Source organism: Pseudophryne corroboree, chromosome 3 (genome assembly GCF_028390025.1).
Source record: "Pseudophryne corroboree isolate aPseCor3 chromosome 3, aPseCor3.hap2, whole genome shotgun sequence".
Classification (NCBI taxonomy): Eukaryota; Metazoa; Chordata; class Amphibia; order Anura; family Myobatrachidae; genus Pseudophryne; species Pseudophryne corroboree.
Window position 1 is genome coordinate 735,816,485 of NC_086446.1, and position 19,140 is coordinate 735,835,624.

General features: G+C 45.4%; 1 protein-coding gene across 1 annotated transcript in view; it reads left to right on the top strand.

Moving 5' to 3' along the window:
• C3H10orf90 (chromosome 3 C10orf90 homolog) overlaps window positions 1–19,140 on the top strand; it is a 392,649-nt gene that overhangs the window by 287,061 nt on the left and 86,448 nt on the right. The window contains exons 5-6 of the mRNA XM_063963768.1: window positions 871–992; window positions 1,665–1,851. Of these exons, the coding sequence (XP_063819838.1) occupies window positions 871–992; window positions 1,665–1,851 (309 nt within the window). The remainder of the gene's footprint in view (window positions 1–870; window positions 993–1,664; window positions 1,852–19,140) is intronic.

Genomic DNA, 19,140 nt, shown 5'->3' on the forward strand with positions numbered 1-19,140 from the left:
AAAAAAAACACAGGAGTGTTTTTCAGGCAGACAAACGTATACTGGACTGGTGGTCACTGTCAGCAAAACTGTGCACTGTACTCCTGCTATAACTGCTCCCCAGTCCCCACAATTAGGCAGTGTGAGCTGAGCAGTGCACTCAGCACAGATATATCATGCAGCAGTGCAGCACACTGAGTGAGCACAGATATGGTGGTCGGAGCGTTTTTTTCAGGCAGAGAAACAAAGGATTAAACTCACTGGTGGTATAATCAAAACCCTGCACTGTACTCCCTAACATCTGCTCCCCGTCCCCAATCCTCCCCACAATTATAACTAACTAAGTCACTCTGTGTTCTACTATAACGGAGAGGACGCCAGCCACGTCCTCTCCCTATCAATCTCAATGCACGTGTGAAAATGGCGGCGACGCGCGGCTCCTTATATAGAATCCGAGTCTCGCGAGAATCCGACAGCGGGATGATGACGTTCGGGCGCGCTCGGGTTAACCGAGCAAGGCGGGAGGATCCGAGTCGCTCGGACCCATGTAAAAAAATGTGAAGTTCGGGCGGGTTCGGATCCCGAGGATCCGAACCCGCTCATCACTAGTTTAACTGCTCAGACCCGTTTTAAGATCCATTTTATGAAACGTTTTAAAAGCAGGGTTTGCGATGTGAAAGCGGCATTAGACTGGCCTCTCCAGCAGAAGAACTGTGTGACGTGCTTCATCCACTGACATCACTGCCCAGCACAAGGGACTGCAGTAAAGAACAGAACATTCTATTTTGAAATACATGCATAATGCTGTGCTAATTGGCACCATCGGGTCTTGAACCATAGCAATAAAATAATACAATTATATTTAAATATGTACATTTTCCATTTGTTTAGGTTACACGGGGCATAAGCCGTGCAGGCCCACTGGAAATGATGATAAAGAAAACATGCCATTTCCAGAACTAACAGAAAACAACAATAGCAGGGAGTTTTCACATGAAATAATGAGTTTGCAGGTAAATGTATTTTATTTGTTTTATATAAAAAAAAGTTAGCTGACCTCTATGAATGTTACACAACAAGCATCGCTATTTTATCCAACAATGTTATACTGCTGGCATGAGAACCTACTGTAGATATTATATTGTACATTTTATTGCTAAATTGATATTTCAGTTAACACCGTTTCTGTTATCCTTTGTTTGCATTGCACAGTTGCTTGCAAAATGAGTATCAACCGTGTGATAGGTCCTCTACTCAAAGCATGCATCCAAATAAATGTCCCCTTCTAATACCCCCCCCCCCCCCCCCCCGCCATCTAGCACTGGCAGTAGGAAAAGCAGCTCTCAATCCTATATTTCCCCTTCACAAATCTACTGCTCTATGCAACTGTTTCTCACTGATGGTGAATAGAAGACAGAGATGATTAGCATACTGGCAGAGATAATTAGCATGTTGGTCTGGCTAATTAGCATAGTGGTCGGGCTGTTTAGCATGCTAGCCGCACATCTCTTGTTTTTTTGTTTTTTTTTCCATTTTGCTGCACTCTATTTAGTAGTTCCTATTACAGAGTTCACATCTCTTTTAATTTCAAACTCCAAAAATACATAAGGTGTTTTAGTAAAATATATATATTGTATTTAATTGATGAGCAACATTATATTGAAGTTTTCTCTTTCTTTTAATAGGAGGCTCTTGAATACCACCGGCCAGACTTCATTTTTAATTCGCAAGAACGTGTTCTCAAACTGGAGCTCATGGCACATCAGAGAAAAATACAGAAGCAAGATTTACCAAAGTCCACACTTCCAAAATTTACACCAAAGTCTGCTAACCTGCGGCGGAAAATTTTCACTGTTCCTCATCCTCTGAGCGGTTAGTCTGTTCAATTTGTTTATGGCTACATCATTCGCTTGTGCTCAATTAATCTGTATTCCAAAGCCATTAAGATGCCCCTTATAATATGCCAATGCTCAGAAAGGTGGGCAGTGCTGGATTAACAAAAACGCATTTTAGGCGGTTGCTTAAGGCCCCTCCTACGGAAATGGGGGCTTCAACACAAAGGTACATTACCTGTGTGGCGACCACAGTGGCATAATGTGGACTGGGGTTTCTTTGTGGCATAATGTAAAAAGGAGGCACTACAGGTTGAGTATCCCTTATCCAAAATGCTTGGGACCAGAGGTATTTTGGATATCGGATTTTTCTGTATTTTGGAATAATTGCATACCATAATGAGATATCATGGCAATGGGACCTAAATCTAAGCACAGAATGCATTTATGTTTTATATGCACCTTATACACACAGCCTGAAGGTCATTTTAGTCAATATTTTTTATAACTTTGTGCATTAAACAAAGTGTGTCTACATTCACACAATTCATTTATGTTTCATATACACCTTATATACTCAGTCTGAAGGTCATTTAATACAATATTTTTAATAACTGTGTGTATTAAACAAAGTTTGTGTACATTGAGCCATCAGAAAACAAAAGTTTCACTATCTCACTCTCGCTCAAAAAAGTCCGTATTTCGGAATATTCCGTATTTCGGATATTTGGATATGGGATACTCAACCTGTACAGTATCTTCAACACATTTGCGGTGCTTGGAGAATTTACACATTAACATTGCCTGTATATCCTTTTAACAATTGTAATGTTAGGGGCACGCACAAGTTTTTTGCCCTGGGGCCCACACAAGGGGTTCCAATGTATAGACAGACAATGTCTAGATAGACAGTCAATAGTTCGACACAATATGGCTGACAGTCAGAAGATAGTGTCAAAAGTTCGATAGCGTTAAAAGGTCGATAGTCAAAAGTTAGATGGGGTCAAAGGTCCAACACAAAAAAGTTAGACAGGGTCAAAAGTTCAACAGGGTCAAAAGGGCCACAGGGTCAAAATGGCAACAGTCAACCTTGTGACCCTGTTGACCTTTTGACTGTCGACCTTTTGACCCTGCCTAACTTCTGACCACGTTGAACTTTGTCTAACTTTTGACCCTGTCATCCTTTTGATGCTGTTGACCTTTTGACTCTCAAACACAAGCTTGCATGACAGTCACCTTTGCTTTCTTGCTATCTCTGGGTTCTGCAGAGGCAGATGTTATGGAAGCTGATGGACCAGTGACTGATGTCACTACCCTTATCTCTGAGGGAGGTGACAGTGAGAATGGGAGAACAGACTTAACAGCTCAGCTGCCTCTAATTGAATTGTGTGCTAGTGGGGGTCCTATTTCTATTGCCCTTGCATTCAGCAATTGATCTGCTGTGTAGATACAATTGTATTCAATAAACAAACCTGAGATTATGTTATTGTATCCATAATGGTATCCAGTCAGTATCCCAGTTGTCGGGATCCCAGCAGTCAGAATCCCAACGCTGGAATCCCGACACCATCCTGGCGCAAGAATCCCAACAGCTGGGATCCCGAACATGCATCCACCGGACCCAGGACTGGTATGCCGCGGTGTGTGTGTGTGTGGAGGGGGGTTAGGTGTAGGCTGTTAGGCGGCACCCCAGTGAGGTTAGGTTTAGGCTGAGGGGATGGGGTGTTAGATTAAGGCACCCCCCAGGGGGGGCAGTACAGATGGTGTAATGGTTAGGATTACTGCCTCACAGCACTGAGGTCATGGGTTCGATTCCCACCACGGCCCTAACTGTGTGGAGTTTGTATATTCTCCCTGTACTTGCGTGTGTTTCCTCCGGGTACTCCGGTTTCCTCCCACAGTCCAAAAATATACTGATAGCGTCAATGTGTGTGTGTGTACATGTGGTAGGGAATATAGATTGTAAGCTCCACTGGGGCAGGGACAGATGCCAATAGCCAAATAGTCTCTGTAAAGCGCTGCGTAATATGTGTGTGCTATATAAATAACTGGTAATAAATAATAATAATAATAATAAGGTTATGGTTGGGGGGGGGGGATTATGTCTAGGCTATGGGGATGGGGGGTTAAGTTTAGACACCACCATGGAAGGTGGCATCCCAAACACCGGCAAATCAATCCCAACCCTCCAGAACAACTGTAAGAAATTCTATTTTTGAAGATAAAGTTGTCCAATTGCTGCATTCTAAATATATATGCATCTTGCTGGTCAGATACATGTTTTAACTAAAAGTACGTAAATATATATATTTCATAACTTCGTTAATACAATGGGAATACAATTATTGTCCACGTTATTTCCTGATTTTCTCAGGACTACTAAAACTATATATAGAATACAGCATGCCAGATTTTCAGCATAGCACAGGCAAACTTCACTGAAGAGTATGCTCACCATTTTGCCAAATAGCACTAGTAAATGTTTTGCTGGACAATTCTCTCAAATAATACAGGTCTTTTCCACAATTAGAAAATTGATGAGAAGTAACAGATTTTTTGCATGCATAGGTAAATACCTTAAATAGAAATTTTGCAGTTTTTTCCAATAGTCTAAGTATATTCCACAGTACAAATTTGCTAACATCTAATTGATTTCCTGAACAGCATAAGTTATTTGCATAGCAGCAAGTTATTAAGTAGATCTTCAGTATACTCCAGAATAATTACACTATCATGAAATGCCACACAGTTCTTTTCAGTAGGCACAAATCATTAGCACTGTAGCAATATAGCAGATATTTCACAGAGTTTCCTATGTTAGTTTAGCATTTTTGGGGGTACAGGCTGATTTCCCCATTTTCACCTGCACTTTTCAGTGCAAGAATTTTCACGTGAAACCCGTTTGGAATCAAATAGGTCGAAAAACGCAGCGTTTTCGCGGCAATTTTCGCCCGATTGCCGCGAAAAATTTTCGGGGCGAAAAATTGCAGCGAATTTGCGGATAATTGAATACACTAGAGAGAGTGTTAGCAGCGGCAGGAAAGATAAACTTCCCTCCGCTGCTGATGTCAGAGGGACTGGAAGGTCCCTCTGCCTCCCTGCACTCTCTCCCTGTTTCTGTCGTGCTGACGATCACTGCTGATCGGTCAGCACGGCAGGATCCCCCCTCCGGCGGCTGCAGACAATGGCAGCCACTGGGGAGAGTAAATTAACCCTCCCAAGCCTCCCCCAGACCCCCCCTGCATACCTGCAGCAGGCTATCCTGGCTTTCAAAAAGAAAGCCGCGATAGTCGCGATGTTCCGATGGTCTCGATGTTCCCGAACGATGTTTCGATGTTTGAAAAATGTTAAAAAAAAAGACAAAATATATTTTTCCTTTTTTTTTTAAACTAAAATCATTTGGGATAGGGTTAAAGTCATGTTCTTCACTTAATTCACTCATAAAAAACCCGACAATTTCGGAGCACCTTTCGGCGAAATAAATCATCAGTTAAGTCGTTAACAAGTGTAGTGGTATAATTGATGATGAAGCAGGTACAGCCATACTCACTGTTATACACACTGGTAGATGGAGCAGAGTTTAGCGGATTGAGGTATCTTACAGCTCACCAGCCAGTGAATGTATGTATGTATGTACTGGTTAGCAGTATGCTGGACCAACGTGTAAAGTAGCAGGTATCACTGGAGCTAAGAGGAAGACTATTGTCTTCTACTGTGGCACTCTCACACAGTTCCCAGTTGGCTCCACACTTGCTCAGTAGTAACCTTATTGGCCATCTTGGTATAGGGCATGAAGCTTCCCTGGATGAGTAGCAACATGGAGTCTGTGCAGTGTTGCTCTCCACTTTCAACAACAAGACAGCAGCAGAACAACTATGCAAGATTCAGCTCCTATGTGTCTATGGAACCAACAAGACCTACGACAAGACCCAGGAACCAATCACGGTCAAGAATTCAGTATACAGTGTGAATATATCAAGACCTATTGGCGTTCCAGACAGGGCTGCCTGTAACAACCCAGGTCATGCTAAAAGGACCAGAGAGGCGGGAACATCATTTCAGCAGCTGTAACACAACTTGAAACCGTATTCATTAACACAGGTTAATTCGAGCTATTAGATGTTTAACACTGAGATACTTTATAACATTTCCAAACTAAGGATGGGCAAAGGATCAAATTTCGTCCATAATTATTACTCATTAGTTACCCATGGTCTAAACGTGGTACTAACAGATGGGTGGGCGTGGGGGAGGAGTTTGGGGGGGGTGTCTCATTGCTCATAACACATCTAAGAAGTTCTTTCTTCAGCTATATATTTCTAAAATGTTAATATTGCTTAGTTGCCTAGCCTCCCGCATTCTTCAGGAGACTTCCTAAAATAGCAGCAATCTCCCTGTCTCCCTGAACAGACCAGCAATCTTCCTGATTACACCTTACCCCCATTGTATAGCTGTTACATTCTAGGGGGGGAAATGAAATTAGAGATACATACAGTACTTTCAAATGGGGTCGTGCCATTTCCTGCATTGGTTATAAGGTACAACGGTCCAAATGTATTAAGCCTTAAAAAGTGATAACATGGAGACGGATAACGAGTGATAAATGTAAATGACCAGCCAACCAGCTCCTGTCATCTTTCAAACCCGTAATGATTGGTTTGTACGGTATCACTTTCTACTTATCATTGCTTTATCACTTCTCCAGGTATTACTATTAATACAACTTTATTAAGCCCGGAGAAGTGATAAAGCAGTGATAAGTAGAAGGTGATAATGCACCAGCCAATCATTACAGGTTTGAAAAATGACAGTAGGAGCTGATTGGCTGATGCATTTATAACCTTCCATTTATAACTTCTTTATCACTGCTTTACCACTTCTTCAGGCTTAATACATCTACCCCACAGCCTATTACATGGCCGTTAGCTGATTGGCTGGTCATTTATCACTCTTTACCCATCTCCACTTTATCACTTCTTTTATTTTTGTTTTTGTTTTTGTTAGGAGACTGAGTTGTAAGGCACAAAAGCTGGATGTAGAAGAGTATACAATAAATATACAGATACACATGCACACATACACTTTGTAAGAGCCTGATTTTACTTTGGAATATTAAAAAAAGAAAACACAAGGCCTCATTAAGCAAGTATATAATAAACATTTTCTCCTGGATTTTCTGCTGATGCCGACGCATTCTCCCCATGCTGAGTCAGCAAAATGCACATTTCCTCAATACTCAATAGGCTTTAGTTCAGGAATCTCACGCAAATAATACAAGTATTAGGCCAACCCCCCGAAATGTGTTAGGGGAGCCAGAAACACATAGGCGGAATACTCAGTCATTTACATTGTTGCAGGCTAATGAGTTTTCCAAATATTTCTTTTTCAGGATAATTGTTCTAGAGTTTAAAGTTGTTTTTCAAAATGACTATATATTTGGACAAGTATTCCCACTAACAACACATTGTAAACCACACATGTTGGGGCATTAGCACCATCCAAGCTTTTCAGAAAATAAGTATGTCCTAGTAATAAGTGCAAATTATACCCCTTTTCCACTAGCTCAAAAAACACGGGTAAATGCACGGGGGTGCGCATTTACCCGTGTTTTTTGCAAGTGGAAAAGGGTCCCGGATCAAGTGACCCGTGAATTCTACCCGGCTATCTACCTGGGTAGGACACAGGAATGATCCGGGTAGGGTTGTAGTGTAAACGGGAGCCGTGTCGATGCGACACGGTTCCCGTTTACACTGTATGGAAGGGCGGCGCTGGGAGATCATGTGCCCCTGCCGCGTCACTAGCAGCGTCACCAACCCGGCAATATGCCGGGTTGATGACTGCTGATGTGAAAGGGGCTGAGCACGGGTCGCAGCCGGGCAGCTCCCGTGTCAGGCTCCCGGCTGCGACCCGTGCTCGTAGGTGGAAAAGGGGTATTAGTTCTTGTCTGGTATCTGTTTATCAGTATAAAATCAATTACACCTTTGTGCTAATCGTGCAACTGTTCTAAGATGAATTAAGTCGGCAGAAGCCAGAGCACACTTGGGTAATGAGGACATCATGATATAAACAACATCATTTTAGAGTAGGCGGCTGGAGATTATTATGGCAAGGAAGAAACACCAGGGGAAATGTAACCGTTGAGTCAGAGAAAATAGGGGAAAAACTACAATTTATTTAGCTGTTACATTGACAAACTGCAACTGAATTGTTAAAACAAAGAACAGCAAAGTGGTGGTTAGATGAGCTATAATAATAATCGGAATGGCCTGCCCTGTCTCTGTCGGTCGTGCTCAGTGTGAGCCAGGTCACACGCCAATGGCGTGAGCTACCTCCCCACGCCACCATTGGCTGCCACTGCTGTGACAGATGGACAGGACAGATCCAGTCAGAATCCTGGCGGTTAGGATCCCAGCAGTCAAAATGCCGATTCCGGGATCCCGACACTACTTGGAATGCCGAAACCTGAATCCCAAATTGGGTCACCAGCCCGGCGCCGGGATCCCGAACGAGCATCCGCTGGACCGCCTGACAGGTAAGGGGCGGGGCGGAGGGGGTAGGTTTAGGCTGCAGAGGGAGGGTTAGGTTTTGGTTGCAGGCTGGGGAGGGGCGGTAGGTTTAAGCTGCAGGGTGGGGGTTTGTTTATGCACCCCCGGGGAGGGTTAGGTTCAGGCTGCAAGAAGGTAGGGTTAGGGGGCCATTGGGGTAAGGTAAGAATACTTACCTTCCCCTGTCGGGATTCTGATCATCAGATGCTGCTGTCAGTATTCTGACCACCGGCATCCCAACCGCCGGCATTTCAATCCCAACCCGACGGGACAGCTTAACATGCAGAAAAGGCAGCCCAGGGTTAGCATTGACATGCCCAGGAAAGTAGATGCACGGCAGAGGGTGACAGGGAGGACCTGGTAAAAGATGGGTCAAATAAAGTATTTTAACTGTAATTAGTAAATGCATCCAGTAAAACAAGCGAATCCCAAAATTATGTACAGTATAGCCTGCTTGCCTTAGCAGCTGATCACTTCAGTCATTTGGAATGAGTGTATTATGAGCGTGAGAGGGAAGCGTGATTGGCTGGGAGTAACTCTAATAGGCCCTACACACTTGGCGATGTGCCGCCGAGCTGCCCGACCGCCGATATGGGCGACCCGGCGGGGGGGGGGGGGGGGGGGCAGTGACGGGGTGAGTGAAGTTTCTTCACTCCCCCCGTCACCCGGCTCCGTAGACTTGCAGGCAAATATGGACGATCTCGTCCATATTGGCCTGCATGCACAACCGACATGGCACCAGCGATGAACGAGCGCGGGGCCGCGCATCGTTCATCGCTGGTGCCTCCACACTGCACGATATGAACGTTATCTCGTTCATTAATGAACAAGATCGTTCATATCGTGCAGTGATATCGGCCAGTGTGTAGGGCCCATTACAAGCTCTGTGTTGTATTATTATAACTAGAGATGCTGGAATAATTTCTGCTGCGGGGTACACTGGGCTCCACAAAGATAGACATTGGGGTGTAGAGTAGGATCTTAATCTGAGGCACCAACAGGCTCAAAGCTTTGACTGTTCCCAGGATGCACAGCGCTGCCTCCTCTATAACCCCGCCTCCCTGCACAGGAGCTCAGTTTTGTAGTTGGTGCTGCAGTAAGCAGGCACATAACAGAGGGGCTGCTCCAGGCAGCCCTAAGAAGAGCTTTTTTTGAAGAAAAAAGTGAAGACTTCAAGGGCAGCAGTGGTGGTAAATGTCAGGAGACATTCACTGCTGCAGCTCCAGCTCTCCCCAGCGGCGCTGTACACTCCCGAGCCCTGGTTGCCGGGTAACTACAGCAGGAGGCTCTGGTTTTCTTCTGGTCAGGCACACACGATGGGGACTTTCCGGGATCGCGTGGCCGCGCTTCGGGAGGTGGTGAGTGGGTCTCGCTTGCGGGACCCGGTCTTTAATGCGATCCGGCGCGATCAGTGGGAGGCGGGCCGCACGCGCTGGTGGTGGACACTGTGGCAGTACAGGCGATCCCACTAGATCACCAGGGCATGGGACAGGTCAGGTTTTCTCTCTAGACCATTTTCAGTAGCCCACAGTACCCGGTGGTTTTGCCAGCAGGGGGATAAGGCTTAGACCTGAAGCACCTCCCCCAGCCCCAGGGCGCCATTTCCTGCAAATGTTCCCACCCTGGAGCTGCATATCTGTCTCTCCCTCACTCCCTGTCAGCGCCATTATCCCTCAGCTCACTGTTCCTGGGACTGCTTGGGCAAATCCTCCTGTGTAAAGCCGCCTGGTTATCAGTGCTGTGACTTTACAGGACACTTAAGTATTCTACCTGCCTTTTTAGACAGTGTTAGTTAAGAAAGAGTGCATTTAGTCAGGGTTTTCTAGTACAATTACCCTGTGATATACATCCAGTTCTTACTGTGCAGTGTTATATCTATTGACTATATAGCTATATATATAATTGCCATTGCATGTGTGGGAAAGTTGTTCAGTGAAACAGTTTTATTACTGCATGCTGTCTGGTGTTTACCTCCTTTGACCATTTGGCTATTTGTGGACAGATGTACTATACCTTTTCATTTAGTGAGGTGTAGTCGTGGTGTAAAGGACAGAGTGTGATTCCTGATTGTGGGGGGGGGGGAAACAAACAAACAAACACTGAACAACATCACAAAACAGGTAATTTCAACTTTAAACTTGTTATTTTTTTTTGTACTGTCTGGACATGGCTACTAATAACAGATGCACAGACAAAATTCTTAAAGCTATGTGTGCAAATGCTAGGAGCTTAGGAGACAAAATCCCAGAGCTAATTGCTATAATGACAAGGGATAACCTGGATATTGTCGCAATTACTGAGTCATTGTGCACTGAGAATCATGACTAGGACATAGCTATACCAGGATACAATTTATTTAGGAAGGAGAGAATGGGAAGAATAGGAGGAGGGGTAGCAATGTATGTGGAAAAAAAAGCATAAATGCTGCTTTAATACAAAATGTTGAGGACAAAACTGAGGCCCTTTGGGTCACCACGGAAACTGGGGAGAAGGACATTATTCGCTTTGGGGTGATCTATAGACCACCAGGGCAGGGGCAGGATTTGGACAGGAACCTATTGATGGACATCTCTAAAATGGCTTTAAAGGGAGAAGTCATAATCATGGGAGACTTTAATTTATCTGATGTAAATTGGGAGGGGTCCTTTGCAAGTTCAGCTACAAGTGGCAAATTTCTAAATTCCTTACAGGGAGCATCTCTCAAGCAATTGGTGAGGGAGGCCACTCGCAAAGACTCAATATTAGATTTAATTCTTACAAATGGTGACAGGATATCAGACATATATGTGGGTGAGCACTTGGGATCCAGTGATCATCAAGCAGTATGGTTTAGTATAAAGGCAGGATCCAACTCCTGTCACACAAAAACAAAGGTGTTGGATTTTAGAAATGCTGACTTTGCAAAAATGGGGAGATGTTTAAGTGAATCATTGGCAGACTGGAAGAACTTGGAAGGGGTGCAGGAGAGATGGGAAAAACTGAAAAGTGCAATACTAAGGGCAACAGACCTTTGTATCAAAAGGGTTAGGAAAAGCACCAGGAAAAGGAAGCCAGTGTGGTTCACAAAAGAAGTATCAACTACTGTGAAAGCAAAAAAGATGGCTTTTAGGAAATACAAACAGGCTCAAAATAATAATGACAAAGAGGTGTATCTGGACAGACGGAAGGATGCTAAGAAAGCGATCAGACGTGCAAAGGCAGAAGGTGAGCAGAAAATGGCCCAGTCAGTAGATAAAGGGGGCAAAACTTTTTTTAAGTATATAAATGAAAGGAGAAAATCAAATGGAGGAATAATAAGACTTAAGACATAGAGTGAGAATTTGGTGGAGGGAGACAAGGCAATAGCAGATCACCTAAATAATTATTATTGCTCAGTATTTACTACAGAAGGAGAAGGGAAAGGGCCACAGTTATGTTGCAAGGACATTCATAAAAATAAGGTAGATGAAAGTACATTTACAGAGGAGAAGATCCTAACAGAACTTTCAAAACTAAAAGTGGATAAATCAATGGGGCCAGATGGGATACACCCAAGGATACTAAAAGAGCTAAAAGATGTGCTGGTGGCACCATTAACTGAATTATTTAACCAGTCACTAAATACAGGTGCCATTCCAGAGGACTGGAAAAGAGCAAATGTAGTTCCACTGTACAAAAGTGGAAGCAAGGAAGAAACAAGTAACTACAGACCAGTAAGCCTTACATCAGCATTAGGGAAAGTAATAGAAAAACTACTAAAAGAAAGAGTTGTGGAATATCTTAAATCAAACAACTTACAGGATCCAAAACAGCATGGATTTACTGGTGGGAGATCATGCCAAACAAATCTTATTGACTTTTTTGACTCTGTGATGAAAATAATAGATCAAGGGGGAGCTGTAGCTGTAGCATATCTAGACTTTAGTAAGGCATTTGACACTGTCCCACATCGCAGACTGCTAAATAAACTTGAAAGTGTGGGGGTGGATTATAAAATAGTTAAATGGATAAGAACCTGGTTGCAGGATAGGAAACAGACAGTTGTAGTCAATGGAGTGCAATCTATGGAGGGAAATGTTACCAGTGGAGTACCCCAGGGATCTGTACTCGGACCAGTTCTCTTTAATATCTTTGTTGGTGACATTGCAAATGGTATTGAAGGGAAGGTATGCCTTTTTGCAGATGATACAAAGATATGCAACAGGGTAGACACACCGGGAGGGGTAAAACAAATGATTGATGACCTAGCTAGGCTTGAAAAATGGTCAAGAACATGGCAACTACAGTTTAATGCTAAAAAATGCAAAATCATGCACTTGGGTCTCAAAAACCCAAAGATTAAATATAGTATCAAGGGTACTATAATGGAAACTACTGAGGAGGAAAGGGATTTAGGAGTCACTATTTCAAGTGACTTAAAGGCAGGAAAGCAATGCAACAAAGCAATGAGAAAGGCAAGTCAGATGCTTGGTTGCATAGGGAGAGGAGTCAGTAGCAGGAAAAGAGAAGTAATAATGCCACTGTATAGGTTATTGGTGTGGCCTCATCTGGAATACAGTGTCCAGTTCTGGAGACCATGGGGTTTATTTACTAATATTCGTGTTTTTGCCGTTTTTAAGGGTGTTTGAACTCGAATGGTATCGGGTGCATTTTACTGCAACTTTTTGAATCCTGATACGGTTATTCACTAAGCTGCCGAGTTTTGCACAATCGTTTTTTCCGATGTCGATGTGATTCGTAATATCAGGCAGTGTTTTACGGGAGTGATGAGTAAAACACTGCCTGACAAAACACAAGGAATCCCGGCCGGATCTGTGAGATCCATGCAGGGCTTCATTGTGTACCTTAAAAAGTTGTTTAAAGTCTTAAAAATCTGAAAAAAAATTGCATGGGGTCCCCCCTCCTAAGCACAACCAGCCTCGGGCTCTTTGAGCCGGTCCTCGTAGAAAAAATATGGGGGGGAAAATGACAGGGGTTCCCCCATATTTCTTCAACCAGCACCGGGCTCTGCGCCTGGTCCTGGTTCCAAAAATACGGGGGACAAAAAGCGTAGGGGTCCCCCGTATTTTTGAAACCAGCACCGGGCTCTACTAGCCAGGTACATAATGCCACAGCCGGGGGACACTTTTATACTGGTCCCTGCGGCCCTGGCATTACATACCCAACTAGTCACCCCTGGCCGGGGTACCCTGGAGGAGTGGGGACCCCTTCAATCAAGGGGTCCCCCCCTCCAGCCACCCAAGGGCCAGGGGTGAAGCCCGAGGCTGTCCCCCCCATCCAAGGGCGGCGGATGGGGGGCTGATAGCCTTGTGAAAAATTGTGAATATTGTTTTTAGTAGCAGTACTACAAGTCCCAGCAAGCCTCCCCCGCAAGATGGTACTTGGAGAACCACAAGTACCAGCATGCGGTGGAAAACCGGGCCCGCTGGTACCTGTAGTACTACTACTAAAAAAATACCCCAAAAAAAACAGGACACACACACCGTGACAGTATAAGTTTATTACATACATGCACACCTCCATACATACATACATACTTACCTATGTTCCCACGAGGCTCGGTCCTCTTCTCCATGTAGAATCCTAGGGGTACCTGTGTTAAAAATTATACTCACATAATCCAGGGTAGAATCCGACCTTTGAATAATCCACGTACTTGGCAAAAAAAAAACGGAAACCCGACCACGCACTGAAAGGGGTCCCATGTTTACACATGAGACCCCTTTCCCTGACTGCCAGGACCCCCCCTGACTCCTGTCAAAGAGGGTCCCTTCAGCCAATCAGGGAGCGCCACATCGTGGCACTCTCCTGATTGGCTGTGTGCTCCTGTAGTGTCTGTCAGGCAGCACACGGCACAGATACAATGTAGCGCCTATGCGCTCCATTGTAGCCAATGGTGGGAACTTTGCAGTTAGAGGTTGACCGAAAGTAACCTCACCGCTGACCGCAAAGTTCGCACCATGTGCTGTTTGGGCCCTAGTTTTTTTAAGTGCCGTCCTGTCTGTCACTGCAGTGCCACTCCTAGATGGGCCAGGTGTTTGTGCCGCACACTTGTATTGCTTAGCTTAGTCATACAGCCACCTCGGTGCAACCTTTTGGTCTAAAAATAATATTGTAAGGTGTTCAGAATAGACTGGAAATGAGTGCAAATAAATGTTATTGAGGTTAATAATACCATAGGGTCAAATTTCCCCCAACATTTTGTGATTTTAGCTGTTTTTATGTTTTTTTCAAAAATCATCCAGATCCAAAACCAAAACACGAAAGGGTGGTTTCGGCTAGTGATGTGCACCGGACATTTTTCGGGTTTTGTGTTTTGGTTTTGGATTCGGTTCCGCGGCCATGTTTTGGATTCGGACGCGTTTTGGCAAAACCTCCCTGAAATTTTTTTGTCGGATTCGGGTGTGTTTTGGATTCGGGTGTTTTTTACAAAAAACCCTCAACAACAGCTTTAATCATAGAATTTGGGGGTCATTTTGATCCCGTAGTATTATTAACCTCAATAGCCATAATTTCCACTCATTTTCAGTCAATTCTAAACACCTCACACCTCACAATATTATTTTTAATCCTAAAATTTGCACAGAGGTCGCTGGATGACTAAGCTAAGCAACCCAAGTGGCCGACACAAACACCTGGCCCATCTAGGATTGGCACTGCAGTGGCAGACAGGATGGCACTTCAAAAAAAATAGTCCCCAAACAGCACATGATGCAAAGAAAAAAAGAGGTGCACCAAGGTCGCTGGATGGCTAAGCTAAGCCACACAAGTGGCCGACACAAACACCTGGCCCATCTAGGAGTGGCACTGCAGTGTCAGGCAGGATGGCACTTCAAAAAAATAGTCCCCAAACAGCACATGATGCAAAGAAAAATGAAAGAAAAAAGAGGTGCAAGATGGAATTGTCCTTGGGCCCTCCCACCCACCCTTATGTTGTATAAACAGGACATGCACACTTTAACAAACCCATCATTTCAGCGACAGGGTCTGCCACACAACTGTGACTGAAATGACTGGTTGGTTTAGGCCCCCACCAAAAAAGAAGCAATCAATCTCTCCTTGCACAAACTGGCTCTACAGAGGCAAGATGTCCACCTCCTCCTCATCCTCCGATTCCTCACCCCTTTCACTGTGTATATCCCCCTCCTCACAGATTATTAATTCGTCCCCACTGGAATCTACCATCTCAGGTCCCTGTGTACTTTCTGGAGGCAATTGCTGGTGAATGTCTCCACGGAGGAATTGATTATAATTCATTTTGATGAACATCATCTCCACATTTTGTGGAAGTAACCTCGTACGCCGATTGCTGACAAGGTGAGCGGCTGCACTAAACACTGTTTCGGAGTACACACCGGAGGGGGGGCAACTTAGGTAAAATAAAGCCAGATTCTGCAAGGGCCTCCAAATTGCCTCTTTTTCCTGCCAGTATAAGTACGGACTGTCTGACGTGCCTACTTGGATGCGGTCACTCATATAATCCTCCACCATTCTTTCAATTGTGACAGAATCATATGCAGTGACAGTAGACGACATGTCAGTAATCGTTGGCAGGTCCTTCAGTCCGGACCAGATGTCAGCACTCGCTCCAGACTGTCCTGCATCACCGCCAGCGGGTGGGCTCGGAATTCTTAGCCTTTTCCTCGCAGCCCCAGTTGCGGGAGAATGTGAAGGAGGAGCTGTTGACAGGTCACGTTCCGCTTGACTTGACAATTTTCTCACCAGCAGGTCTTTGAACCTCTGCAGACTTGTGTCTGCCGGAAAGAGAGATACAATGTAGGTTTTAAATATAGGATCGAGCACGGTGGCCAAAATGTAGTGCTCTGATTTCAACAGAATGACCACCCGTGAATCCTGGTTAAGCGAATTAAGGGCTCCATCCACAAGTCCCACATGCCTAGCGGAATCGCTCTGTTTTAGCTCCTCCTTCAATGTCTCCAGCTTCTTCTGCAAAAGCCTGATGAGGGGAATGACCTGACTCAGGCTGGCAGTGTCTGAATTGACTTCACGTGTGGCAAGTTCAAAGGGTTGCAGAACCTTGCACAACGTTGAAATCATTCTCCACTGCGCTTGAGTCAGGTGCATTCCCCCTCCTTTGCCTATATCGTAGGCAGATGTATAGGCTTGAATGGCCTTTTGCTGCTCCTCCATCCTCTGAAGCATATAGAGGGTTGAATTCCACCTCGGTACCACCTCTTGCTTCAGATGATGGCAGGGCAGGTTCAGGACTGTTTGCTGGTGATCCAGTCTTCGGCACGCGGTGGCTGAATGCCGAAAGTGTCCCGCAATTCTTCGGGCCACCGACAGCATCTCTTGCATGCCCCTGTAGTTTTTTAAATAATTCTGCACCACCAAATTCAATGTATGTGCAAAACATGGGACGTGCTGGAATTTGCCCAGATGTAATGCACGCACAATATTGCTGGCGTTGTCCGATGTCACAAATCCCCAGGAGATTCCAATTGGGGTAAGCCATTCTGCGATGATGTTCCTCAGTTTCCGTAAGAGGTTGTCAGCTGTGTGCCTCTTCTGTAAAGCGGTGATACAAAGCGTAGCCTGTCTAGGAACGAGTTGGCGTTTGCGAGATGCTGCTACTGGTGCCGCCGCTGCTGTTCTTGCTGCGGGAGGCAATACATCTACCCAGTGGGCTGTCACAGTCATATAGTCCTGAGTCTGCCCTGCTCCACTTGTCCACATGTCCGTGGTTAAGTGGACATTGGGTACAACTGCATTTTTTAGGACACTGGTGACTCTTTTTCTGATGTCTGTGTACATTTTCGGTATCGCCTGCCTAGAGAAGTGGAACCTAGATGGTATTTGGTACCGGGTACACAGTACCTCAAACAAGTCTGTAGTTGCCTGTGAATTAACGGTGGATAACGGAAACACGTTTCTCACCGCCCAGGCTGCCAAGGCCTGAGTTATCCGCTTTGCAGCAGGATGACTGCTGTGATATTTCATCTTCCTCGCAAAAGACTGTTGGACAGTCAATTGCTTACTGGAAGTAGTACAAGTGGTCTTCCGACTTCCCCTCTGGGATGACGATCGACTCCCAGCAGCAACAACAGCAGCGCCAGCAGCAGTAGGCGTTACACTCAAGGATGCATCGGAGGAATCCCAGGCAGGAGAGGACTCGTCAGACTTGCCAGTGACATGGCCTGCAGGACTATTGGCTTTCCTGTGTAAGGAGGAAATTGACACTGAGGGAGTTGGTGGTGTAGTTTGCAGGAGCTTGGTTACAAGAGGAAGGGATTTAGTGGTCAGTGGACTGCTTCCGCTGTAATCCAAAGTTTTTGAACTAGTGACTGACTTATGATGAATGCGCTGCAGGTGACGTAAAAGGGAGGATGTTCCGAGGTGGTTAACGTCCTTACCCCTACTTATTACAGCTTGACAAAGGCAACACACGGCTTGACACCTGTTGTCCACATTTGTGTTAAAATAATTCCACACCAAAGAGGTGATTTTTTTTGTAATTTGACCAGGCATGTCAATGGCCATATTCGTCCCACGGACAACGGGTGTCTCCCCGGGTGCCTGACTTGTACAAACCACCTCACCATCAGAATCCTCCTTGTCAATTTCCTCCTCAGCGCCAGCAACAACCATATCCTCATCCTGGTGTACTTCAACAGTGACATCTTCAATTTGACTATCAGGAACTGGACTGCGGGTGCTCCTTCCAGCACTTGCAGGGGGCGTGCAAATGGTGGAAGGCGCCACCTCTTCCCGTCCAGTGTTGGGAAGGTCAGGCATCTTAGCCGACACAATTGGACTCTCCTTGGGGATTTGTGATTTAGAAGAATGCACAGTTCTTTGCTGTGCTTTTGCCAGCTTAAGTCTTTTCATTTTTCTAGCGAGAGGATGAGTGCTTCCATCCTCATGTGAAGCTGAACCACTAGCCATGAACATAGGCCAGGGCCTCAGCCGTTCCTTGCCACTCCGTGTCGTAAATGGCATATTGGCAAGTTTACGCTTCTCCTCAGACGCTTTTAATTTTGATTTTTGGGTCATTTTACTGAACTTTTGTTTTTTGGATTTTACGTGCTCTCTACTATGACATTGGGCATCGGCCTTGGCAGACGACGTTGATGGCATTTCATCGTCTCGGCCATGACTAGTGGCAGCAGCTTCAGCACGAGGTGGAAGTGGATCTTGATCTTTCTCTATTTTACCCTCCACATTTTTGTTCTCTATTTTTTAGTGTGTGGAATTATATGCCAGTATCAATAGCAATGGCCTACTACTATATATACTGCGCACAACTGAAATGCACCACAGGTATGGATGGATAGTATACTTGACGACACAGAGGTAGGTAGAGCAGTGGCCTACTGTACCGTACTGCTATATATTATATACTGGTGGTCAGCAAAGTGGGCAAAACTAAAATGCACCACAGGCAGGGCCGGACTGGCCATCTGGCACTTCTGGCAAATGCCAGAAGGGCCGATGGCCACGTGGGCCGGTCCAGCGCTCACTGAGACACGCTACCGCTCAGTCCGGCGGCAGCGTGTCTCAGCTGTCAGGGGAGGAGAGCGCGCCAGCGCGGCTATGTCTGGCCGCGTATAGTGGACTTCAAACCAGCCGCCGGTTCGTGAGCCAATCAGAGCTCGCGGACCAGCAGCCAATCAGGAGCCGCCGCTGCCGGTCCGTGAGCTCTGATTGGCTCACGAACCGGCGGCTGGTTTGAAGTCCTCTACACGCCGCCAGACATAACCCTCAGCTGCTGACAGTCACATCCCAGCCGGAGGAGCCGGAGGAGCAGCAGCAGTGGTAAGGGGGCAATTGGCACTATGGAGGCA